Source organism: Tenrec ecaudatus, chromosome 11, assembly GCF_050624435.1.
Source record: "Tenrec ecaudatus isolate mTenEca1 chromosome 11, mTenEca1.hap1, whole genome shotgun sequence".
Taxonomy (NCBI): Eukaryota; Metazoa; Chordata; class Mammalia; order Afrosoricida; family Tenrecidae; genus Tenrec; species Tenrec ecaudatus.
Genome location: NC_134540.1, coordinates 84,426,014 through 84,453,134, shown reverse-complemented (window position 1 = coordinate 84,453,134; position 27,121 = coordinate 84,426,014). Strand labels below are relative to the sequence as shown.

At 46.4% G+C, this 27,121-nt stretch overlaps 1 protein-coding gene across 5 annotated transcripts in view; it reads right to left on the bottom strand.

The window, feature by feature from the left end:
- Positions 1–27,121, bottom strand: part of SH3RF3 (SH3 domain containing ring finger 3) — a 508,325-nt gene that overhangs the window by 170,447 nt on the left and 310,757 nt on the right. For 3 of the 5 annotated variants that reach the window (XM_075563364.1, XM_075563367.1, XM_075563365.1), the window contains exon 3: positions 9,138–9,233. The exons of the other annotated variants lie outside the window; for them this stretch is intronic. In XM_075563364.1, coding sequence (XP_075419479.1) covers positions 9,138–9,233 — 96 coding nt within the window. The remainder of the gene's footprint in view (positions 1–9,137; positions 9,234–27,121) is intronic. 5 annotated transcript variants of the gene reach the window in all.

Here is a 27,121-nt window from a genome sequence, read left to right as displayed (position 1 = left end):
CCTCCACGCCATAGCCCCTTGACGCCTGCAACCCAACCTTATGTAGAAGAACAGCTGTAGGGATCCAGAGAAGAGATCGTCCCAGAGTAGGATGAACCAGCGTCTTTGTAAGAGACGGGGTAGTTGTTGTAGGAAGAAAGACATTCCCCCCCTCTTATGTTGACTGATGGCCGAGCTAGTGCCTCCCGCATAGCAGCTGCAGTAAATACACTGACATAGTTTTATAGAGATGCATGATGACGGCAATTGATGGCAATTCATCCTCCATCTGGGAGACGAATGAGAAAAAGGAAATGGAGAGAATCCAGATTTTCCATTTGTAATCTCAGTGGTGCCCTCTACCGTGAGGGTTATTAATACAGGAGGTGGGAAGATCAAGAAGACCCCAGCGATTTCAGAGTGGAGATGAAGAGTGTCGGGCTCCTAAGACACCCGGAGGGTCGTCTGAGTCCCTCCTCAACTGCACAGGTGAGTCTGTAGTTTAGGGCACTGGTCACAGCTGGAGAGGAAGGGCAGGTTGTACAGGTGTAGGGGGGGGCTACTTTGGTGTGTTGCACTTGTTCCTGAGAAGCTGATTTTGTGAGCCACACTGGCTTTGTCCAGGTGAGCAGCTAGCCTAGGCTCTACCTCCTCCCACCGAGACAGCTTTCCAAAATATTGGCACGTGGCAGTCCAAAAAGTGGCTCCTTCTGCTGCTACTGGGCGCACATGGGAGAACACCTGCCAGGGCCTCAGGCTTGCTCCTGCTGGGGTCACAAGCAGATGAGAGGCTACTGCAGATTATGTGCTCAGACCTCCATATCAGATCTGACCTGCAGCAGCATCCCAGGGGCGCCCTGAAAGCCCATCTCATTCCCATTTTCCATGGGGCAGGTGGGTGAATAAGGGAACCTGTCACAGGACATATTCCATTTTGCCTCTCTCCCTACAGCAGTGCCATTGACCAACCACGACACTGAAGTCTAGGACTTGTTGGGTCTCTGCATCCAGCAACTGAGCGGGGAAGAGGCAGCGTGTCTCGTGTCTCAGCACATCTGAGAGCAGCCGCCCAGGGCACCGCGACTCCTTCTTCCCACACAGACATTGTGGGAGACTTAGGACCATTGTGCTGCTCCTTCCATCTCCGGATTGAGCGATGGCTTCGTAACGGATGCTACTGGGCTTTCTCTGAAGTGTGAGACCCTCAACGCATCACCTAAGGCCCCCTTCAATTAGTCTGTGCCCCTCCCCTTCCTCTCCCCATACGCGAGCTGAACCCAGGCTATCACGGAGCTGTGGTGCATCACAGGCTTCCGCCAACTCCATCCTAGACCCACTCTGTCCCTGTAGGTGCACGCACTCACCGAGCAAAACGCCTTTCCACATTACCTGAGGCTCAGAAGAGAAGTTTGCCTGGAAAATGTTTTATTTCCAGAAGGGTACTAAGGCATGCCATCTCCCAATGGAGCCAAGCCTCTCCTCCTTTGGGAGCAAAGGAAGTCATCCCTTCTCCACGGTCAGTGCCTGGCTGCCTGTACGTGATGGAAAGAATCCAGCACTGGGGGGAGGCCATTACTTCCCCGAGAGGACCCAGTGCAGGGCAGGGCTCTGTCACCTTTGTGACTTCATGTTTCTTATCAGCCAAACCCAAGAACCCCCTCCCCACTGCACGCTGAGAAAACAAACCCACCGACAAGGAATTTAAGCTGCCACCACCACTACCCACTGCCGTCATGTTGATTTTGACTAATATTGAACCTGCATAGCACTTCTAAGCCTGTACATTTTACAGACAGCCTCCTCTTACTCCAGCAGAGTGACAGGTGGGCTTAAATTGCTAACCTTGTGGTCAGCAATCCAATGCTTACCTGGCAGGGCCACCAAGATGCCTTATTCACAGCCAAACAGGGACAATGACTTCTGATCCATATCCTTCACTGCAAAGTTGTTCAAATAAACAGACCCATCATGGGAAATACTTGGAAGACTTACAGCTCTGACCAAATATGTGATGGTAATGAGACCTTCCCTTCGGGACTAGCTAGTGATCTTTTCTCCCACAGCCAGATCCAAACATAGCAAAACACTCACGGCTCTTCTCTCCTCTCTGAAACACGGATCCCCAGGAGAAGCATGTGCTAACTGCCTGTGATGCGCGTCTCTAACCCTCCGCTCATTCCTCTGCCCGTCACCATTCCACAGGCTCAGGCTCAAACGTAGCCCCGACTGGGCCGGTGTCACCACGGACAGGGTCAAGGAAGCTGTGAAGGACTTCCTCGCCCACCCCCAACACCCACCCACTTTTCGGCTTTGCTGACAGAGTTGACATGACCCTAGTTGTTTCTCAAGGTCTGAGAGAAAGGTCTCTGTGTGCGTGTAGGAGTTGTACACATACACGCACGTGGGCATGTGAAGGTACACGTGTGTCACGCATACATCTACATTCACACGCACACACGAGGGCCAAGTGCAAGCATGCCGAAGCAAAGCTTCTCTCGGTGCCACTCAGTGACATGGATTGCACTTTCAGAGTTGGGCAGCCACTATCACGCCCCTTTTCTGAGCCGTTCTACCCCCACTCCCACCCCCACCCCCCAGTTCACATACCCTCACTGCTCCCTAAGGTGCGTATCTAATCTTTCGAGGGGCTATTGTCCATTTGATCCCAAAGCGGTCTTCAAAGAGCACAGTGCTCAAGGCAGACATGTTTTGACAAGTTAAGCTGAAATATGATATCTGGTTTTGAGGGGACAAGGGGATGTTTTGGCTCAAGGTTGAAAGATGATCTAATTCAAGGGTTGTATGTATGTATGTGTTATTATTCTTATTTTCATTAGAATGAGTGATTCGGGATTTCCCAACACTCTACTTGAACAAGGAGCCTTAGTGGTGAAGTACTTATATGTTGGGTTTCGATCTGTATGGTTGGCAGTTCAAAACCACGAGCAGCTCTGCAGGAGAAAGAGTGGGCTTTCTACTCCTGTAAATAGATACAGTCTCAGAAACCCACTGGGGGTCACTGTGAGTCAGCATTGATTCAATGGCAGTTGAACAATTGTTTGTTTTTTTTTAATGTCACGGTAGAACCTTGACCTTTGTGTTTATTACAGCTTATCATTAATTTCCATAATACGTCCAGGCTAGTAAGGTCTTTAGGATCTGGATTTGGGGCCCCTATCTAGTGGTTTCCTTCACGATGTCCAGATGGTTTGCAAACTTGCCTTCCTAGATGCCACTCTGCACGTGACCAGCCATGACACCCACAGAAAAAGGGGAACCTCGGCCTGGCCTCAGCGCTCTCTCTGCTATTGATTTCCACGACCACCTCTGGTGAACCGCTTCCCTCCATGGTCTATCTCTCAGTGCCTACACCTTGAATATCACGCGACATGTCGGTGGTCATTATTCAACGGCCGGCAGTAAACTAAACCCTGTGCAGGCAACTAAGGCAGCTGTTCGCGCGCATTCCTAGAAATAGAAACGTCTCTGCTGGCCTTCAACAAGCTTACCCTCCAGCGCAGGAGCTAAAATGAGGATCTGTGAGAGACTAGTTGGCCCTATAGGGTCAAATGAGTTACAGACTAGGGGCTAACATGAAAATGTTCACTAAATACCTGTTGGACAAAGGAGTGGCTACTCACTTACCATGTCTAGAAACGGCAGGAACCAGCATGGCCACACCCACCCTTGTCGTTTCTTTCCTTTTGAGGTTCTGTCTATGGGGAAGGAGTGTCTCTTATGGGACTGTTCATCTTGACTGGGGCTATGTTCCTGGGGAAGGAACGACTCCGAAAAGGAGGGCCGGAATGACGACAGGACTCACCACTGGCCATTCGTATCATGGAATGGGACTGGGAGAATGAGCCCGTTGGGCTATGTTTTGATAATGAGTCCTTTCTCCAGAACAACAACAACAAAATATAAATATATATACCTCATAAATAAATAAATATTTATTTATTTATTTTAAAGAGAAGACCTCTACAAGTTGCATAATCACACGCTGGTGCTATGAGATGCCATTGGCTTGCCAGCACACAACAACAACAACAACAACAGCATTACTGATATGGAGTTACTCTGTTCGTTTCTTTCACCCTCACAACTACCCCAGGAGGAACTTGGCGGTGGCCTGACTGATGGAGGTTGTGTGTCTCGGTCCAGTGCAGCCCAGCTGCACAGCCCAAGCTTTCTCTGCATCCTCCTTGTGACCCTGCCGGGGGTTCCCCTCACCTGTGAGGAACGGCCCTGTGCTCCAGAGAGCTCTGAAGTCTCAAGAAACAGACAAAGGAGAAAGCGCTTCACTTGGCAGGTCCTTTCACATAGGTGCACGTGTTGCTTTCCAAGTCGGCATGGTCCCCGCTAAAGGGCCAGACCCAGGGCTCAGTCAAAAGGATGGAGCCGCTGCACGTGCCTCTCGCAATGGTCCCTTTTCAGTACTGCAATCAGCCCTGGCAACCCTCTCCTGATTAGGGCAGAGTGCTCTCCTGCCCCTCCTGAGCCCGAGTAATTCATTTCAGATGGAATCAATCTCATTTCCATTAGAACAAGTGCTTGCTGAAAAATCAAAGTGATGACAAATTATCCTGCTCCCTCCAAGGATGAAAGAAACAGAGGGAAGGCTAAACCTGCATGTTGGGGTTTGAGTCTTCTTCCCCATCCACGAGGTCAAGAGCTGTGGGTTACAAGTCCGCTCTAAGGAGCCCTGGGGGCACGGCGGGCTAGCCCTGGACTGCTAATGGCATAGGCAGGTGGTTCAAACCTCTGCAGGGGAAAGGTCATACTATGTGCTCGCTCTTAAAATCTCACAGGCTCGGAACACCCTGGATGGCAGTGGGTTTGGTTGGAGCGCCTCTCGGCCCTTGCTCTTCTGTCTGTGTGGAGCAGACTCTGCACAGGTATTGATCTCAATGATCAATGCATAGTAGTGGGACTTTCCACTAGTCCAGCTGTGATGAGCGCAGCTGGAGCGTGGCCGCTTCACCATACTGGTGGGGAGAAAAGGGCAGGAGGCTATGGGGAAGAGAACCAGGAATAGGATTTGGAGAAGGAAAAGGAAATGTTAAAGGATTTGGAAGAGAAAAGTCACACATGCAAGGTGAGCAAAGTTCTTGGGCTGGGCAAGATAAACACAGATTTTTGTGACCAATGAAGAACTGGTCTGGCAGTCAGCATTGTAGATGCCTTTGCTCCACGGACACTGGGTGGGGATGGGTGGACAACGTGGGTGGTGGCGGCGAGGTATTTGTATACTCTATTCAGAAGTAGAAATATTGCTGGAGACAAGTTTCCAGACGTTGACATCTAGCCCATGCCAGTTCCCCAAGGATGGTGCTAAGTGTACCATTTTGTCTCACTAGGCCCACCAGGTTTAGCCCAGAGTGAAGAAATAGCCAGTGTTTGTAGAGTTCTGCACGTCATGAGCACTTTCTCAGTTATTTCTTCAAGACTGCATGTTGGTTAAGCATCACGATCTGCTTTGGAACAATGGGGAACCCGAAGCTAGGAAAAGCACAAGCCAGGTTTTCTGCCTGCAAATACCCCTGCATTTCCCATGGAACAGGTCCCGTGCATCAAAAGTCTGAGCTTGCTGTACCATCACCTCCATTTGTGTCTGGAACTGAAACCTCTGGGAGCAAGCTGCTCTCTGATGGAGGGGCTTCCTCCTGGACGAGGGACCTTCTTTGTAAGTCAATTTAGTGAGGAGTGCTCCTTAAGGTCTGCCACCAATTAAAGGTCAACATATTTGGCTGCACTTCTCAATAAACCCCAAGCTTATCTCCCAGGGGGATAAACCATGCTCCGGATGGAAAGTTGTTTCTCATGTTGGAATGTCTGATGGAACAACAGCAAGAAACAGGGGTCCAACATACTCTTGCCTGGAATGCCTGTCTGGGCAATAAAACTAATCCTGGGAAAAAAGATGACTGAATCTAACGCAGGAGTCCTGGTGGAGTATTAGGTTATGCAGTGCACTGCTAATGCCAAGGACAGCAGTTCAAAACCACCCGCTGCTCCCCAGGAGAACAACGAGGCTTTCTATGGGTGATGAGAGTTACAGTCTCATCACCCCGAGGAGCAGTTCTACCCTGTCCTGTAAGATCGCTACGAATTGGAACCAACTTGATGTTAGTGAGTGAGAGTTCAACCTCAAATGCTGGTTGGTCTCCCAGAGTGAAGACTAAACCCAAACCCAACCCTCTGCTGCCGAGTGGATTCTGACACACAGAGACCCTGTAGGGCAGAGTAGAAATGCCCCATAGGATTTCCATGGCCGTAAAACTGTTTGGACTTAGACTGCCACAGTTTTCCCACCGAGAGGCTGGTGGGTTAAAATTGCTGACCCTTTGATTGGCAGCCCAACCCTTGCCAGGCCACATGGACAGGGCTCCTTTAGGGGCGGTCAGCTGGACTCAATGGTCAAGTTCATGATCCAGCAGATTCTTGCTCAAGTGGGCGTATGGTGTGGAAGTAATGAACTTGTGAAAGTATACCCCTTACTTCAAGAAATTCAAGAAGGAATTAGACTATAAAGAACATGACACTGTCTCAGAAAACAGCCTTTTGGGATTTCTTTGTCTTCAGGAGCCCTGGTATGTAGTGGGTTATGTGTTGACCTGATAACTACAAGGTCAGCAGTTCAAATCCACCAGTCTCTCCAGTGTTGAAAGAGGAGGTTCTTTTGCTCCCATAAATATTTGCAGCCTCCGAAACACAAAGGGACAGTTCCACTCTGTCCTGTAGGGTCGCTGTGAGTCATAACTGACTCGAAGACAATTTGTTTGTTTGTGTCTCAGTGTTACTGAACACTGAGGTGCCTCACAGCTTGTTTCGGAAGATCTCAGTCAGCATGTGGCTTTGGGCAGCAAGTCTCCAAGAGCGATCAAGTGGGGTCTTGCATTCCATGAGGCTGCTGGGGTGTTACCAGGTGCCAGGAAAATGGAGAGAGGGGAAAAGAGGCAAGCCCTCTCTATAGGTCGCTTTTGGCCAAGCTCTGACATGGCTGCTGACAGCAAGAGAAGTGTCTCTGAACTTGCGGGGGCGCGCCTACCACAGGAGAAACGTGGAAGGACAGACGGAGAATGTGTCCGTAGAGAGCGAAGATAGGCCCTGTGAGCAGAGGTGTGGGGCATGGAGTGACACTGGAGAAGCAAGATCTTCACAGACCCCGAAGGGGCAGGATCTAGCCCAACTTCCCCAGTCATTATGTAATCAGTTTTAGGTGACCAAACACAGAAGAGGCCAAACCCACCAGTTTGACCTTGGGATCTGTCTATGCCCGCCCGTCCCCGTCCCCCCCCAATACAGACTGCTGTGTGAATTGGTTCTCCAGCCCCATGACATAGCTCTTGGCCTGCTAGGTGAGGTCTAAGAGTCTCTTCTGTGAGGTTTGGGGTAGAACGGCCTTCAGGGGAAGATGGGCTACCCTTTTAGCTATACCAGAGTTCCCTATTAGATGGTTTTAGCTTTTTAAAGAGCAATTAAAAGAACACACACATACACACATTTTAAGTGTACAACATCCATAAGTGTGATCATCCCCAACATCAAGATATAAAACATATCCAGCAGCCCCCAAGGTTCCCTCTTCCAGCCCAGGGGCCCCAAAGTCAGCCTGCTTGGTGCCTTTTACCACAGGAGAGTTCTGTCTGTTTTTAACAACTTCTTCTCCTCCTCCTCCTCCTCCCCATTCAGTGCGTACGCTTTACTGTCTGGCTTCTTACGTGCGGAAATGCGTCCGTGAGAGCCACCTTGGAGCTACATGTCATGCGCATTGCCGGGTAGGACTCCACTGTATGGGAACAGCATGGTTTATTCCTCCATTCCTTTATTGATATAAGTTTGAGTTGTTTCTAATTTGGAATACCATAAAGAAGCTTCTACCAAGAGCCTTATAGATTCATAGCAATAGATGCTTTCAATAAACATCACCGGGCATCTAACTGCTGCTTGGGTAGGTGGGTCACAGGGCCAAGTTGGCCGGGTCACATATGACCTCCTTCTCTTGTGCTGCTTCGATACTTTTAGACTTAGCATTAAGCAGGAGGGAAGGAAGCAGACAGGCAGGCAGCATGGAGCTTCCAGCTTCACAGATGTGAACTGCAGTGTATTAGTCAGAGAAGAGATGGGGGCAGGTCACTGGGGGCCAAGGAAAGCGGACTGTAGTCTAGAGACAAGTCCCCTGCTTTCAAATCACAGGTCTGCCACTGATCAGCTTGGTGACTTTGGGGAAGCTACTGACCCTTTCTGGGCCTCTGATTCCTCATCTGTAAAGTGGAGCCTTCAATAGCTTTATATCTAAGTGCTATTGAGAAGATTAAATGAGCATTTAGAATTGGGTACATGGTACACACCCAGTACCCGTTAGCAGACACTGTGATGATGGAATAACCCCAGCAATGATAAGACAAAGGCATGTGACCTAACATGGCGAAGCTCAGGCACTTGCTTGTCAAGTGGTGAGTGCAAAAGTAACGGGCATTCTTACATACTTGCAGCCACCAGGGCCAGCAGGTACGTGAAAGTTAAAAGTTCTAAGATGCATCTGGCCCAACAATTGCCCAAAATGACCACCTAGAAACGTAGTGCCTGTTAGGCACAGAGAGGAGATGTGAAGTCAACAGGCTTCAAATCAGCTTCAACCATTTACTCAAATCTTCTCTTTAATGATTCTCAGCTGGATTGGCTGCCCAACAATCCCGCTTCCTAAAAGGGTTTTGTAAATGGTCCAAACATATTTCCTTTAGGGAATAGAGCAGGATCTGGATTTAGTGTCCAAGGAAAATGCTGCCTTTGGGTATGGACTTGTCTCCTCTGGATTGGGAGGCAGGGGGACGGAGGAGAACAGTTCTTGAGAAAGCTTTGGAAAGTGGCATTGTAACTGGGCCCCAAGGTTTCTGGGGGAAAAGTGGAGAAGGCTCAGTATGGATGCCTGGTCTTCATTCCCACATAGAGAGAGCATGCGTGGTCAAGGCAACGTTCAGTGCCTTAACATGGTAGTTTGAACCCAGCCTCACATACTGCAGCTACCTGGCTTGAGGTGGTTATGGGACTGCCTCTTTATCTCGTAGAAAGGAGCCTTCAGATTGGGTATGATCTGAGCTAGTGAACCAAACAATGGCAAAATGGAAGTGAGTCCAACGGCCAGATGACCTTACCTCCACATACAGGAGAGGGAATATCCCAATCTTGTCTCCCAGCATTCCTTCTGCCCAGTTATCATCGACTCTTCTGATCACGGTCAAAATTTCATCCTGGAAAATTTGGAGCCCACCGTATACACAAGCATGCGTACACACACACACAACAAAAACAGAAGAGAGAAAAGGGAGACTTGTAAGTATTGTCAAGCCTTCTAAAACTTTTCATTATGATTTGATTAAAGCCTTAAGAAAAGATTTTTACATTATTGCTTTGGGCTTATTATCCAATCAGGTATTTGACATAGAAAAGCAGTCAACCTTTCCATCTTCACCCAAGGAATTCCCCACTCTGTCCTTAGGTTATTGATTATGGCTGCAAAGAATCTCCAGTGGGAAAGTGTGTCAATTTACAATACCATTGGTGCTCAAAAATTCATGTTCCTATCATTTGTTTTTAGGAGCCCTGGTGGGGTGGTGAGTTATGCATTGGGATGCTAACTTTAAGGTCTGAATTTCGAATCTAACAGCTGCTCTATGGGAGAAAAATGAGACTTTCTACTCCTGTAAAGATTTACAGTCTTGAAAACCCACAGGGACAGCTCTACCCTGTCCTAAAGGGGTCATTCCGAGTCACAAGCCACACTGTGACAGTGCACTTCGTTTCTGAGTGTGCCTTTATTTGTTTAATGAAATAACTTTTAAGATGTATGAAAATATATTAAGCTAAGTGCAAAGACATTTTAAATTTCTGGCTGTATCAGGGGACCCAAACCAATCCAACCCTACCCCACTTCTTCAGAATTCTGGGTGCATCAACATTTGAATAACCCTCTTAAATTCCTTGGTATAAATGAACAAGTAGAAAGATATGGAGGAAAATGGGAGAGGAAAAATGAAGCCAGGAGGCAGGTGAGCTTCCAGGGCCAACTCTCAGACAGGAAGTTAATGAGGAAGAAAACACCCAGGATCCCTTTCACAAATGCCTGCCCCTCAGAGACCAGTTACAGAGTCATGTGGAGAGGAGGTGTGAGAGCTAGAGAGAGCAAGACTGAGATGAGATGGAGGACAGAAAGGTGGATGGCCACTAGAAAGGAACCAGGGAGAAAGAGAGACAGAGACAAATTTTAACAATATAAAGAGGGCATTAGCTGAGGCAATTATGGTGAAACTGATGCCTAGACTGTGGGTAAGGAGTCTTGAGACACAGCTAACTGCAAAGTTGGTGGTTTGGACCCACCAACCTCTCCATGAAGAAGAAAAAATCAGCAGTCTTCTACCCTGCTTACAGGATTATTACGAACCGAAATTGATTGTGCGACAATGAATACCCTAAAGGTGTCTGTAGCTCATCTCCATTCTCCTTTTCTGTAAGCATCCTTCCTTCAGCAGGACGGTGGTACTCTCCCAAAGACTCCTTTGACCCTGAGCAACCTGTTTGGAGACCAGCTGGTCAATCTAATATGCCGAACAGTTGATGGCTAGGAACAGCTGGATGGGGTCACCTTCACTGGAGTGAGCGGAATCATCTGCCTTCCCAAGCAGCCTTTAGTATTTCAGTGCAAAGCAACATTACTGGACACATAGGCTTCTTTTTGGGCGAGAAAGGGAGACTTTTTTAGCCAGAATTGTGATTTTTAGGTGCCATCCAGTAAGTACTGACTAATGAGCGCTTCCAGCACTGCATTTGTTTGCTGAAACCTTTCGACCGGCAGGCTGTCAATTCCTAGAGCCTTGGTTTTTGCTAATGCCTTCAATGGAACTTGGACTTCTTAAAAAAAAAAGAAACTTTTATTAATCATTTTATTGGGGGCTCTTATAACATTCCACAGATCAACTGTGTCAAGCATATTTGTACATATGTTGCCATCATCATTTTCTAAACATTTACTTTCTATTTGAGCCGTTGGTATCAGCTCCTCTTCCCTTCTCCACCCCACGGTGACCCCTTGATAACTGATAAATTATTATTGTTTTCATATATAGCCAATCTTTTTTTTCCTTTTTAAAATAATTTTATTGGGGGCTCATACAACTCTTATCACAACCCATCCATCCATTCTGTCAAGCACCTTTGTGCCATCATCATTCTCAAAACATTTTCTTTCTACTTGAGCCCTTGGTATCAGCTCCTCATTTTCTTCTTTCAATACCATCCGTTCTTGGTAGATGTTACCTCTTGAAATGCTTGCCGATTCTTTTTGGTAGCGCGTCTTTGTGTATTCCTCCCAACCTCTTTTGCTCCTTTCTCCATCATTCAACACTTTGCTCATAGAATCCTTCAATATTGCATCTTGAGACTTGAGTTTTTTTTCTTCAGTTTTTTGAGCTTGAAACGTGCCGAGCATGTTCTTCCTCTGACTTTCTAACTCCAAGTCTTTGGTCTTTTCATTATAATTCCTTAAAATGTCTTATCTAGCTGTTTTTGGAAGTTTCCCACTCAGCTCTTTTACGTCATCATTACTTTAGCTTTAGCTACTCTGCATTCAAGAGCCAGCTTCAAAGTCTCTTCTGACATCCACTTTTTTCCTCTCCTGTCTTCTAGGTGACCTTGAATTTATTGAAGTATGATGTCATCCCACCACTCCTCTGGTTCTTGGTAACTAATCTTTTTCAGCTTCAACCTGAACTTGGGTATGAGCGATGGAAGATCACAATCTCCTTGGCCTTGTTTTGGCTGAGGATATCCAACTTCTCCATCCTCTCTTCCGACAGATGCAGTCAATTTTATTTCTATCTATTCCTTTTGGAAAGGATCACACATATAGTCACCATTTGAGTTGTTGAAAAATTATATTTGCATTAAAGAAATTATTGGTCTTGCAAAATTCTATCATGTGCTTTACGGCTTGGTTTCTATCACTAAGGCCATCTTTTCCAGCTACTGTTTCTTCTTCTTCTGTTTCCAAATTTCCAATGACCAGCAATTATCAATGTATCTTGATTGCATGTTTGTTGCATTTCATATAAAAAACGTTAGAAGCCTTTGATTTCTTCATCCTTGATTTTAGTGGATACATTTGAATTATAATTGTAGGTCCTGAGACGTTATTCTATCACAGACAGCATTGTACTTCAAGATACACCCTGAAATGCTCTCTTCGATGATGAATGCAACACCATTGCTCTTGAACTTGTCATTTCTGTCTTTGTAATCCATAGGATGATCTGATTCAAGACGGCCATACGAGTCCATTTTCATCTCTGGAATGCCTAAGATATCAATCTTTATGCATTCCATTTCTGATGACTTCCAATTTCTTAGATTCATATATGGGATATTACGTATCCATTGCTGTTCATGGATATTTGCAGTAGTTTCTTCTCATTTGGAGTTGTGCTCCAGCAGCAAATGAAGGTCCCTGAGCACTTTGCTCCATTCATGTCATTCAAGTTGACCTGACTGGGGAGGTAACTCTTCCCCAGTTGTGTTTTCAGTGCCTTCCAGCCTGAGGGAGTCATCGTCCCACACCATAACAGACAATGGTCCGCTGAGATCCATAAGGTTTACAGTGGCTAATCTCTCAGACATGGACCACTGCGTCCTTCTTCCTAGTCTACTCCGGTGGCATAGTGGTTATACTGGGCTTGCTAACCACAAGGTCAGCAGTTTGAAACTACCAACCATTCTGGGTGAAAGGATGAAGATTTTCTACTCCAGTAAGGAGTTACAATCTCAGAACCCCCTCGGGCCAGTTCTATACTGTTCTACAGGGTTGCTATGAGTTGGGGTCGACTCCATGGGAGTGAAGTGAGTCCGTTCTTCATCTGGAGGCTCTTATGAAGGCTGTTCATCCTGCGTGAGCCTGCTGCGAATGGAGATCCTAGTGGAGTAACTGACAGCATCCCAGTACCACAAAAGCCATCACAGTCAGACTAGCTGACAGGCAAGTGGGTTCATCAGTGTAGACTTAATAAAAGTATCAGGCACCTGCTTCATTGTGAACTGGATGACTTCATAGTTTGAGGGTGTTCAGCCACAGCAAGTACTATAATTGGAACTGCATATACCTTTAAAATATGTGAGAGAACAAGAATAAGGTTTGTATCTTTACTGGGAAGGCCCTCCAAGGTAAGTCTGTTCTAAATCCCTTCTTTTTTACACTGTCTTCTGAGGATAGGGTAGAATTTGGGGGTTATCATATCCCATTTTTTTGTCCTTACTCCCAAGTTTTCAGCTTAAAAATGATTTGAAATTTTGATATGCTTCTTTTTCTAGTTGATATTAGAGCTCAGAAAAATACAATAGTTTTTAGAAAGAATCACACCATTGCACATATTACGTATGGACTACTGATTCTTAGGTGAGAGGATAATGCTTTAGAAGCACTTTCCGCCACGGGGGACAACACTGGGGACACAGTGCAGGAATTGTTACTGGTCTGACCCCACCACACTGAGGCAAAACACTAAGGATGTGCAACAGAACAGCAAGGAGAGCAAAGCAATGAAGTCCCCGGGAAAATACCAAAACCAGTCTGTGGGGCCAGGGTGTGGCACCCCATCACACTGGACTGGAAAACACTCCTAAAGGTCGACAAACTGACCTGGAAGTATTTATAGGCTTTTCTTTTGTTTTTGTCATTGGTTTTTTGTTGTTGTTTTGTTCTCTTTTGTTGCGTTGTTTTGCTCTGTCTTGTTTTTGTGCATATTGTTGTCTCTTCATGTCTATCTAGATAAGATAGGTGGGATAAACAATCTGGAGGAGCAAACAAGGGACCAACGGTTCCAGGAGGACACCAGAGACAGGGAGGTGGGGAAAAGGAAGCAGTGTTAATAAACCCAGGGACAAGGGAACAACAAGTGATCTAAAATCAATGGTGAGGAGGGTGTAGGAGGCCTGGTAGGGTTTGATCAAGGACAATGTAACCAAGAGGAATTAATGAAACCCAAATGAAGGCTGAACATGATAGTGGGACAAGGGGGAAGTAAAAGGAAATAGAAAAAAGAAATAGGAGGCACAGGGCATTTATACAGGCATTTATATATGTAAATATATTTATATATGATAATGGGGAAATAGTTCTATGTACATATATTTATAGCTAGTATTAAGGTAGCAGATGAACACTGGGCCTCTACTCAAATACTCCCTCAGTGCAAGAACAGTATAACACATGAAAAAAGATTATAAATTATTAAAGGTTCATAATGGAGGGAGGGAGGGAGGTTGGATGAGGGAGAGGAAGCAAATGAGGAGCTTATACCAAGGGCTCAAGTAGAAAGAAAATGTTTTGAATATGATGATGGCAACAAATGTACAAATGGGCTTGACATGGATTGTGATAAGAGTTGTATGAGCCCCCAATAAAATGATTTTTTTAAAAGAAGCATTTTCTTTTAACAGATCAAATTCATTGTATATGCCCAAAATAACTCTGTAAGGATTAAATATTTAATGTAAAAACAATCACAACACTTGAAGGTAGAAGAAGGAAATATGAATAAATACTCAATCTCAATCTGGAAGTGGTTTATCAAAGGATGATAACAATAGGAATTCTTTATGTCCAAAACAAGAGAAACACAATGGCAAATAAAATGACAAATAAGCTAAACATTATTGCAAGGTAAATATGAGAAAATGCCTACTAGGACTATTATATAGAGACTACAACTCATATATGCAGACTTTTTGGTAAATAAAGACTCTTAAAATGGACAATAAGGTACATAAATACCTAGAAAACGTAGGAAAGGGATAAAAAGCAGGAAACACAAAGGAAAGCAAACTGTCATTAAACAAATTTTCTATCATCGTGTTTTAACTTTGTCTTGGGGCTTGGGTGAGAGTCGACAGAGCAGCGGCTTGTGAGAGCTGGATATTGAATTAGGAAGACCAGGAAGAATCGACAGAGTTGCGTTCTGGTGCTGGTGAAGAATACTGGAAGTCCCCATGGACTACCAAAGAACAATCAAATCTGTCTTGGATGAAGGCAAACTGCTGAAAGATCAGCAGTTTGAAACCACCAGCTGCTCCTTGGGAGAAAGATGAGGCTTTCTACTCCTGTAAAGAATTACAGTCTTGGAAACTCACAGAGGCAGGTCTACCCTGTCCTACAGGATTGCTACGAGTCAGAATCAACTTAATGGCAGTGAGAGAGAGAGATTCCATTGTGACAAATGTCACACAGACAGAGGCACTTTTACCTTTTTCTGTTTTCCAAAGATCTCATAATACACATTCATTTTGTAATAAAACAATTGTTATCTTATAATCAGAAGAAAAATCACAGAGAGAAAGCACGAGGCTGGGCATTTTCTTGTACTTCTGGATGAGGCACTATATTTCCACATAATCTTGAACCTCTTCACAAAATTGAAAAGCCAAAATGTTATTTTGATCTTATAAATGAAAATGCATTTTCAGACAATCTGACAGTGGAAGAGGCGGGTACCACGTCAGACAGCAGGATCATGGTTCACACGGTAGACAGAGGCTGAGATGATGGATACATGCAAGCCATTCAATTTGACAGGAAAAGAGTACATTTCTACAGTTAAGCAAAAGAGACATGCAAGTAGGCTTCAAAAAGCTTGTAGGGAATGGAATTAAAATATAATGATGTTTCTATGATTTCTGAGCCCCCCACCTTACACACAGAGTATGTGGCACTGGTTACCATCCAGTCAACGCTGACTCATGTGGACCCATCTGTCACAGTGCATGTGGGTTTATTTTTTAATCATTTTTGGGGGGGGGGCTCATACAACTCTTATCACAATCCATCCATCCATCCATCCATTGTGTCAAGCACATTTTTACATTTGTTGCCATCGTCATTTTCAAAACATTTGCTTTCTGCTTGAGCCCTTGGTATCAGCTCCTCACTTTTTTGCCTCCCTCACAGCTACTCCCCCCCATGAACCCTTGATAATTTATAAAGAATGTTTTTCATGCCTTACACTAACCATTGTCTCCCTTCACCCACTTTTCTGCTGCCCATCCCCATGCGAGGGGGTTATATGAAGATCCTTGTGATGAGTTCCTCCTTTCTCCCCCCACCTTACCCTTACCACTCTCCTGGTATGGCTACTCTCAATATTGGTCCTGAGGGGTTTACCTGTCCTGGATTCTCTGTGTTTCCAAATCTGAACCATACCCGTTTACAAGCTCTGGTCTAGTCAGATTTGTAAGGTAGAATTGGGATCATGCTAGTGGGGGGCAGGAAGCATTAAAGAACTAGAGGAAAAATGTTTCATTGGTGCTATACTGTTTCATTGGTGCTATACTGCATGCTGACTGGCTTGTCTCCTCCCTGTGACCCTTCTGTAAGGGATGTCCAATTGTCTACAGATGGGCTTTGGGTCTCCAATCTGCACTCCCCCTCATTCACAATGAGATGCTTTTTTTTCTGGGCCTTTGATGCCTGACACCTGACCCTATCCACACCTAGTATCACACAGGCTGATATGCTTCTTCCATGTGTGCTTTGTTGCTTCTCAGCTAGATGGCTGCTTGTTTATCTTTAAGCCTTTAAGACCCCAGACACTATATCTTTTGATAGCCGGGCACCATCAGCTTTCTTCACCACATTTGCTTATGTACCTGCTTTGTCTTCAGCGATCATGTTGGGAAGGTGATCATCACGGGAAAGTGAGCATCATGTAATGCCAGGTTGATAGAATAGTGTTCTTGCATTGAGGGAGTACTTGAGTAGAGGCCCAATGTCTGCCTGCTATCTTAATACTTAACATATTAATATATGCACATAGATTTCCCCTGTTTTACATATATATATTTACATATATACATGCCTGTATTTATACCTTTATAAATGCCCTTTGCCTCCTACTTCTTTCCTCTACTTCTTCTTACTTTCTTCTTGTCTCACTATCATGTTCAGCCTTCATTTGAGTTTCAGGTATTCCTCTCTGTTATATTGCCCTTGATCAAGCCCTGCCAGGCCTCTTACACCCTTCTCACCATTGATTTTAGGTCACTTGTTGTCCCTTTGTCCCAGGATTTGTTAACACCCACTTACCCACTTCCTTTCCCCGTCTCCCCCTCACCCATGTCCCCCTGGAACCGTCAGTCCTGTTGTTTTCTCTTCCAGATTGTCTATCCCACCTATCTTATATAGATAGACATGCAGATATGATAATATGCACAAAAACAAGACAGAGCAAAAGAAATGAAAACAACAACAAAAAACCCAATGACAACAAAAAAGAAAGCCTATACATACATAGTCCCAGGTCTGTTTGTTGACCTTTAGGGGTGTTTTCCGGTTGAGTCTGATGAGGTGCCATACCCTAACTAGCCCCAAACTCTATTTTTGGCATTCCCTGGGGACTTCATTGCTTTGCTCCCCTTGTTGCTCTGTTGCACGCCCTTAGCGTTTTGCCCCCATGTGGTGGGGTCAGATCCGGCACAATTCCTGCATTGTGTCTCCAGTGTTATCCCCTGTAGCGCTGTTTCAGTGAGGGACACTGTGTCTCGTGGTGGGGCCAGCCCTATGGTCCTCTCTGTGCATTGGCTGCTCTGAGCAGGAATATCATCCTCGGGGCTTGGTGGGCCAGAATGTGTTCCACTCTCTCCTTCCGTCTTCCTTTGTTCCTGTGTGCTCTGATCAGACTTGTCTCTCTCCCTTAGCTGTAGCTTCAGTGCTGTCCTCTGAAGTGAATTCTTCTGGGGGAGGCGGGGCTGTCCACGTTGTTAGGATTGGGGCTGGCCCCTCCCCAGTGTTTTAAATGGCTGGTCCTTTGGCAGTAAGATCACCAGCTTTCGGGCGAGGCACCTCTGCGTGGACTTATATATCCAGCCTTTCCATTAGCAACGGAGTGCATTAACTACATCATCTGGGGGCTGCCGATAAGAGCACAGGCAATATGGATAGCACTGGGGGATTTTAGTTACGTATAACCTCCAAGCTAATGGTCGTTATCATCTTGTTATTAAAGACATAATAAGCCTTATTAAGCATTATAACACATTATGAGCATCATGTCAGTGAAGAGCTAACAGCACTGTAGAGCAATAATGCTAAACTACAGCCCCAGAGACAACATGGACATCTATCGCAAATACACTGTTAAGAGAGAAGGGTTAAAAACAACTGGGCACAAAACTTTACTCTAAATGATTCCATATGTTTGAAGTTCAAGAAAAAACACAACTACTCCATACGTTGGAGGCAGAGGGAGAAAGAGTTAGCAACAGAAGGCGCACGGAGATAAAGGGGTGCTCTCATCATGCCATCTCTAGACCTCATTGCGCAGTTTTATAACAATATAGCTTATCCACGATAACCATTAAGGTGCAAGATTCTAGTTAGAAGATATTTTGGTATATTATCCTGTACTGAATGTTTTTTTCTTTAAAAAGATTCTAATCTGGACAAGTCATGGAGCATCTTGACTTTTAAGCCTAGTCTTAACACATCTTTTAAAAGGACGTCACATATCAAGGTAGTCCGCCATTGCAGGAAAAGTATACAACCGAGTCATATAAACAACGAGGGACGTGGCATTATGGAGCCAGAAAACAAGAAGAAAGCTCTAGAAGACATGATTACTGCCTTTGAATTTTGACATCACTCCCGTACCAAGCCCGTGTTTATCAAGTTGATTCTGACTCGTCGTGACCCTACAGGCAGAGTAAAACTGCCCCATGGTGTTTTGAAGGCTGTCGTCTTTATGGGAAGAAATCACCAGCTGGTGAGTTCCAGCCATCATTAGGGTTCGTAGCTGAGCCCTGTAACCATGGAACCACCAGGGCTCCTTGGGCAGCATTAACCCATTGCCAACAAGCTGATGCTGACTCACAGTCAACCCTAGAGGACACTCGAACTGACCCACAGGGTCCCGAAGTCTGTAATCTTTATGGGAGCAGATCAACCACCAATCTTGAGGTGGGGGTGGTTGTTTGTTTGTTTGTAGTCTTTATTGGGAGCTCTTCCAGATACCATACCATTCCATAGTTCAAGCACATCAAGCAGTGTTGTGCAATTGCTACCACAATTAGTCTCAACACAGTTCTTCTTGACGTCCTTGTTATCTGCTCCCCATTAGCGCCTCCTCCCCCACCATTCCCCACCCCCACCCCCCGGCCCAGGAACCATCATTCCTTTTTTTTTCCTATGAGGGTTTTTCCCCCTCCCCCAAATCTTACACAATCCACTATATCTATTCACATACAATTCTGTTATTCGATCCCATCAAATGGGCTATAAGCTCCCTTCCTCCCCCCACCCCACCCCCAGAACCACCCACATTCTGGTTTGTAGGCGAGCATTTGACTACTGCAGTGACAGATCTTCTGGCATCATCACCAAGAGCTCCCTGAGTCACCCAGGAAGGAGGAATTAGCAGCACGGGCTCCCTGTCACGGAGTCACAGCGCCACCCTCAGGAACCTGTCCACACTCAGGGCTGCCCTGTAGGCCAGTGAGGTGCTCATCACTGCATGTGCTCAGGTGAAGCTACTTGTTCTTCTTGGAGCTACCGACAGATGAATGAGAACTCCCTACGTGCCAGGTACCAGGAGTGATCTTAAGGTTGAAGAGGCAATGCTCTTCCCACGGAGAGCTCACAGCTTGGTGGCTCACCCATAAAAGGATGATCATGATCTAACACTACGATAACATAGTAGAGTTAAACCTCACCAGAATGGAAAAACGGGCACAAAATCCAGTTACATAAGATGAGGAGTTATAATAAAATGAGGTTAATGCAATCAGCAGATGGAATCTACACAGTTCCTTCTGGTTCTGGCATCTGGCTATAAGGCGCCAATCCAATATGGCCCCAGCAGTGGCCTGGCATCACCTGGTGGTTGTTTTCTGTGTTGGATTAAATAATGATGAAGGAAATTCTGCGTCGTGTGACTGGCTGGGACTTCAGGTTAGTGGTGCCATCCAGAACACTGTTATATGGCTGGCCCAGATTTCACTGGGGAAGATCGATGGGGATAATACCACTCTCCCTACATAAAAATAAGCAAGTGATTTAGCCTGGAAGGCTTTCCCCAGCTCTGCCACCCACTGAAATGGGGCAGCCAAAAAATACAGATATTTTTTGTTACAGACCTGGTAACGTCGTGGGTTATAAGTTGTGCTGCTAACTACAGGGGCGGCAGTTCAAACCCAGAAGCTGCTCCAAAGTTGAGACTGTCTGCACCTACAATGATTTACAGCCTTGGACACCGGTCCATAGAGGTGCTATGAGTCAGGATCCACAGTGACAGTGGGTTTGGTTTGGGGTTCTTAGCTTGCTACAGCTCACACCATGAATTTGGTGCACTGAGCACACAATAACCACTTCTTTAGCCACCAGAGCAAAGCCAGGAAAGAAAGAGAAGCCCTTCTCATTATGTCATTATGTCGGATTTTTAAAAGCTGAAGCTGGTGTACTGGCAAGTTCAAGAAGAGGGAAGTATATACTTTGTGATCTCTTTGGTTCCAAACCAGAATAGTGTGCGTGCGTTAGACACCCTTAAAAAGAAACAGAAAAGCAACATGGTGTGGGTGAACAGACCCACACACAGATGCATAGTCCCCTGGCTATGCACAAGATCTGCTCCTAATGGAGTCGTTGAGTGAAATTTGTTGGTGACAATGGGACCAGTACGTATGTCTTTCACTTAGCCTTATTTTAGTGCAAGAAAAGGCTCAAAGCTTTTCAGTGAATGAAAAGCTGCAGGTACAGCAAGAAAAGGTGATTAGGATGGAGAGAGAGAGAGAGAGAGAGAGAGAGAGAGAGAGAGAGAGAGAGAGAGAGAAAGAGAGAGAGAGAATGAGAGAGAGAGAGAGAGAGGGGGGGTGTGTGTGTGGGTTTGGTTCACTAATTTTAAAGTCAGGGCAAATTTATGAAACATTAAAGGATGATCGGATTTGTTCATAAGTGAGACTTTCATAACCCTGGGAAAGCCTATGGCCTATAGCCATTCCTATACTTTTATGTGCAAAATTCAGTGATATTAATTGCATTCTACACAAAGTTTAAGTTGCTGTTTGATAGGTAGTTTGGCTTCCCCTTACACACCCTCTCGCTTGCTCTCCAAAAAGGCACACCCACTCTCTGCAAGAAGCCATAGAGCCACCATTTGTGGACCAGACCATCTCTATCACACCCACTCAACCTGGTGGGCAGCTCCTGGGGGGAGTGCACAGGATAGAGAATGGATAGAGATAGTGTCTGGGTGCCTCACCTGCGGTGTGCTGAGTTCTAAGCCATAGGCCAGCGACCTGTTCTCTGTAAGAAGCAATAGAGCCACCATTTGTGGACCATACCATCTCTATCACACCCATTCAACTGTGCTGATGTTGGGCAGAAGCAGCCAGAGGAGAGGCACACAGAAATGAGCGTCGCTGTGTTTCCATAAAACCCTATTTTTCAAAATCAGGCAGTAGGCAGGATTGGGGCGATGAGCTGGACTTCAATACCTACGGGGTATAGATAAGCAAATGAACCCCAACAGGGCACCCCATGCATGACTAGTAGTCACATGGAGTAGGTGTGTTCGTTTTTGGGCCAACATGGCAACACCTGAGGACTTCATGAAATCCTCGTGAAAGTAGCTTTCACAACATCATTTCCCGTCCAGACACACAAGCCAATTTCAGGTACAAGGTTCATATTCAAGCACTCACCGCTGCTGGGGGGTCAGTAGAGTCCCATATGCTGTTTTCCCTATTCCCTGACGCCCCTGGCTCGGGAAAATATACCAAATGGCATCGCCATGTGGCAGTAGTGTTTTTCTGCATCCAGAGGCTCTCGGGATGGCCCTACATGATTTCATGCCGGGCCATGAGCATAAAGTGCTTATTAAAACACCCGTCACCCTCTTTCCCAACCCTCAGCGGGTCCTACAATTATAGAGCACTCAGAGAACACGGTAGGCTCCACCATCTTAAAAGCAGTCTTTGAACCCCACTTCTCGTTCATTGACCCAACTCGTCGAAGGTTCCTGCATTCACGGGCCTGGTTCAGAACAGAAGCTGTAGGAACACAGCCCTGACAGGGGAGCGCCCTGTCCCTGAGTGGCATTCAGGTGCATCTGAGTCACCACAGAAAGCCGCTGGGTGCCATGGGAAGTGGTTTCAGAGCCCAAGGACCTTTGATAGAATTTAAAAGGGACCATCTAGGTAAATGTCACAGCTCACATCTCCAACACGTTAGGGTTCAGCCTGAAATGCCACCATCACTGAAGTCCTGGAAAATTCCCCCAGCAGTTGCAATCACCGCCACCACCACCCCCCCGGCCCACCCGCCACCACCACCACCCTGGGGAAACCATTGCTTAAATGCCTAGTATTTTACTCTCTTAGAAGAGCTGTGTGGAAGTCTGGACATAGAAACCACCTGGAAGCGGTCCCCGAAGGACCATGAATAGCAAACGGTCCATGGCGCTCCTGGAGTCACTTCAGATTTCTCCACTCCATTCTCCCACCTACACGCAATTGGTTTCCACGAGGCAGAAATGAATCAGGGACTCTGCATGGTTCCTGTAGAAACTGCTTGGCTGACTCCACCTTTGCCGCCATGTCCATGTCCGGTTGTTCGGTTGAGTGTTGGGCAATTGCCGAACTGCCTGGGCCCTCACTGCCGCCCACCGACTCCTATCCCACCCCAACACACACACACACACACACACACACACACACACACACACACACACACACACACACACACCTCACCAGGTGAGCTCCCCATTGTCAGGTGCAAGCATTCCTAAGGACTCTATTTCTCAGCAAGCAGGGAGGTTAAAATTAAGGAAAACTCAAAGTCTCCCCCAGCCTTTTGTTGCAGAAATAACACAAAATTGGGCTTTGGATAACTATCTGCCATTCACAGTCGGTTCCTAATGGAATCATTAACTGCCATTAGTCCGCCAACACAAAGCAGCCTGGGGTGCTGTCCTGGCTCCCTGCTGAGCCTTCAGGTGGGAGCAGCTTTCCCCACAGCCGGGGGCATCCTCCCATTTTGCTCCCTCCCTAGCCCCAACCCCAGCTGAACTACAGAAGAGCTGCTCAAAGTGAGGTGACCACATTCCACAGCCCACCGCTCAGGGAATGGAAGTGCTGAGGGGCACCTGGCACCTAAGGCAGATGTAGCCCAGTGGTTCTCAACCTTCCTACTGTCATGACCCTTCCATAGAGCTCCTCAGGGGATGGCGAACCCCAACCACAACATTATTTTCGTTACTACTACATAGCTGTAATTTTGATACTGTCATGAATCGTAATGTAAAGATCTGATAGGCAGGATGTATTCTCATTGTTACAAACTGGCCATAAGTAAAGCATAGTGATTCATCACAAAACAGTATGTCATTATAGATTATGACATATTTATTTCTAATGACAAATCAATGAAATTTTGTCTTGAAGCATGGTGTAGCATGCCAGATACTCATATGTGGGCATATCTGCATGTGGGCACACCCTCCTGGAGACAGAGGAGCGGTGTCTCGGTGCCTAAGACCATTGGAAATATGTGTTTTCCGATGGTCTTAGGCGACCCCTGTGAAAGGGTCGTTCGACCCCCAAAGGGGTCATGACCCACAGGTTGAGAACCGCTGATCTAGCTGACCCTTCCTCCTGTGGAGACTGAGTTGAGCACGCACAGGGACACACACACATCAACGGAGTGCAGTCTCGCTGTGCTGTGGTGATTCAGGACTGGACTCTATGGGATTCATTTGCTCTCCTTGCCACTTAGCCCAAATCTGAACAGGACTGATAGTTGATGAGCAACCAAAGAGCGAATGAAGGGACAAGTGAGCAAGGAGATGGAAAGGGAATAAATGTATGCTTCCAAGGTCCCTTACCAGTGCCTGTAAGTCTATCCTGACTTCTAGGGATCCCCAGGTGTGCCAAAGTTGAACCATAGGTTTCAAAATCTGGGTTTCCAGAGTAGGTCAGCAGCTCTCTTTCATCCAGTACACCTCAAGGTGGGTTCAACCCACCAACCTTTTGGTTAGCAGCCAGGCACGTGCGTTACCTGTTTTCGTCACATATATTTTCACTAGCAAGCCCTTCTCAATAGATGACTCTTTACCCTCAGACCAAGGCAGCTCTCTCTCTCCATCTCTCTTACTTTCTCTTTCTCTCTCCCTCTCTTACTTTCTTTGGCTCCTTAAAAAGGAAGACTATCCTCATATTCATTGTTAATATTTATTAATACCAGAGATAACTGCATTGCAGTGAGGAGAGATAACTTCAACATAAATATACAACATGTTAGAGAGGAAGTGAGGGGATATGGCATGGTGTGTGTGTGTGTGTGTGTGTGCGTGTGTGTGTGTGTACGGGCACACACATGTTCCATGATACTGGGTGTTCTAGATGAGCAGTACAGACTGTGGGGAGACCAATGGATAGGCCTGGTTGAAGTGGGCTGGCTTGGGCATGAGACGAACAGCAAGGGGCCTGTATGTTTGGGAGCAAGTGGCAAGAAATAAGATGAAGAGAGGCTGGATCTGGTAGGACCCTTTGCACAATAACAACCTTTTACCAAGAAACAGCATGGATTACAACTCAAAGAAGACCAAACTCCTCACAAATGGACCGATGGGTAATAGCATGACACGTGGCCACAAGACTGAAGCTGTCACGGCTATCATATTGCTTGGATCCACAACCGAAGGAGCAGTCAGGAGATCCAACAATGCATTGCATCAGGTACACCTGCTGCACAAGACTTCTTTGAAATGTTGCGAAGCATGGAGGATGCTTTGAGGACTGACCCAAGCCAAGGTATTTTCAAATGCATGTGAAAGTTGGACACTGAATAAGCAAGACTGCAGCAGAATGGATACATGTGAACTGTGGTACTGGCAAAGAATACGGAAAGGGCCACAGCTGCCAAAGAGCAAGCAGAAGTGCAGTCAGAGTCTCCTCAGCAGCACGGATGGCGAGACTTTGCCCCACACCCTTTGGACGTGCTGTTGGGAGGCATCAGTCCCTGCAGAAGGACATCTGCCTGGTACAAAAGCGGGACAGCACAGAGCAAGGCCCTCAACAAGATGGACTGATGCAGAGACTGCACTATGGGCTCACACCTGAGAACAAGTGTGAGGCCGGTGCAGGGCTGGCGGTGTGTCATTGCTCTGCTGATTGGACACTGGGTCACTACAAGTCAAAACACTGAGAAATCATGGGAAACCATGGAGCCCAGGTGTGAAGTGATTCTCATACACCTTAAAGGACTGGCGGTAAACATCTGAAAAATCAACCTGTGACACACGGTGTGACACAGGTCTACTCTAACCCACACAGCACCACCTACTTGGCAGGAACGGGTGTGGTTTGTGTTCCCATTGAGTGGAGCACGAACTGCACTGGGGTGGAAGCAAGGGCTTGGGGCTAAGAGGTACTGCAATCATCCAGGTGAGGGAAGTGAGGGGTCCGGTCAGGTGGGAGTTGTGTTTGTGAGGAGAGAGCTCAGATACCAGATATTGTTTTGAAAAGTTTCCGACAAAGTTTCAGGCATCATCCAATCTTGACACACAAGCCATCCTCTTGCAACCATTCCCAGGAACCCTGTCTAAGGCTGGCAAGAAGAGGTATAGGGGCTGGAACATTCTACAGATGGATAACTTCACTGCCTAAGCCTTCACACACACACACACACACACACACACACACACACACACACACACACACACACCCTTCCAGCGTTTCCTGCTGTGTCCCTGTGAGTTTAGCACTCCATCCAAAGCGACTTCTTCACAGAAGGCTGTCTGGACCCTTGGCATGAAGAGGAGGCTGCAGGGCCGCTTTCCGAGCAGAGAGGGGGCAAACCACAAAAGGAGCTGCCACAAGGCGAGCTAAGCCCTGTTTAGTTTCTCTTCTGAACTTGTCAAGTTCATCTTCCCGCCAGGAAGAGGGGGTCGGGGAAGGAGAGAGGCACCATGAACCCAGCTCTCCCGGAGCTCACGCCACTCTGGCTTCACCAACACGGGTAGGAAAAAGCAAAACACTCAGCATCCTTCCCAGCTCTGAAAGGCTCTCGATTCCTACTCAAAAAGATGCAGCAACGTGGACGCATCCTGCAGGCCCCTGTGCCCAGCTGGGACGGGCTGCCTGTGGCCTGTCTGTGATTTCAGATTCATCATGATTTCAGAAAGCTTATCAAGAAAGTAAGGGCACGGTGGACTCAAACTTCTTATCCCACCTCCCGACGGTATAAGACTATTTACTTTCATGTGCACACTGTGGGGCTAACATACCACCTTCTATACACGTATATATTAGCTGACGGAATCATAACTCTTCCTGAAATGAGAAGAAAGGAGGAGGCAGGAAGTATGTGTTTACCGAACACTTACTTTGTGCTCAGTTCTCTAAGTGGCTTGGCCCATTTAATCCTGATACCGACTTCTATTTCGTACTTTAAAAAAGAGACTAAAGAATAAGTCAACATATAGCATAGGGAAGTTTTCTGGTTTGAATCCATGTCTACTTGACTCTAGGTAAGGTGACCAGATTTTAACATTGGTAAAGCGGGACATCATTGATAAAACTCATATCCTGGAGAAATAGCCACATGGCAGCTAAAAACTGTATACCCCAGCTTGTGCATTCTTTCAAAAATCGCGACTTTTTAAAAATGCTGTGGGACGCAGGAAAAATTGCTAAAAATTGGGACTGTCCTGCCAAAAGCGGGATGTCTGGTCACCTTATCTAGAGCCCAAACTTCATCTGCTCTTCATGCACGTCAGTCTTGCCCAGCTCCGAAGAACATCACCGGGGATGAATGAGGGCTGACTTCCCAAAGGAGAGAAGTCTCACTTACAGGAACTGATGGTGAAATATTCAATGGCAGGGCTTTATGGTGAAACCAACCAACCAAAGACTAGGCTACAATGTGGTCATGCATGTTTTAAAAAGGGTTTTGCCAACCCAAACAATCTCTTCGTTGGGCCTGGCAGGGCGAGGAAGGGAGAGGGGAGGGTCCTAGATCAGGATTTCAATGGGCAGTGTCTGCGCCCACCACAACCTGGGCCCTTCTGTACCTGGCAAATGAGGTAGGGTGACGGGCTGGTGAGCTGAGCTA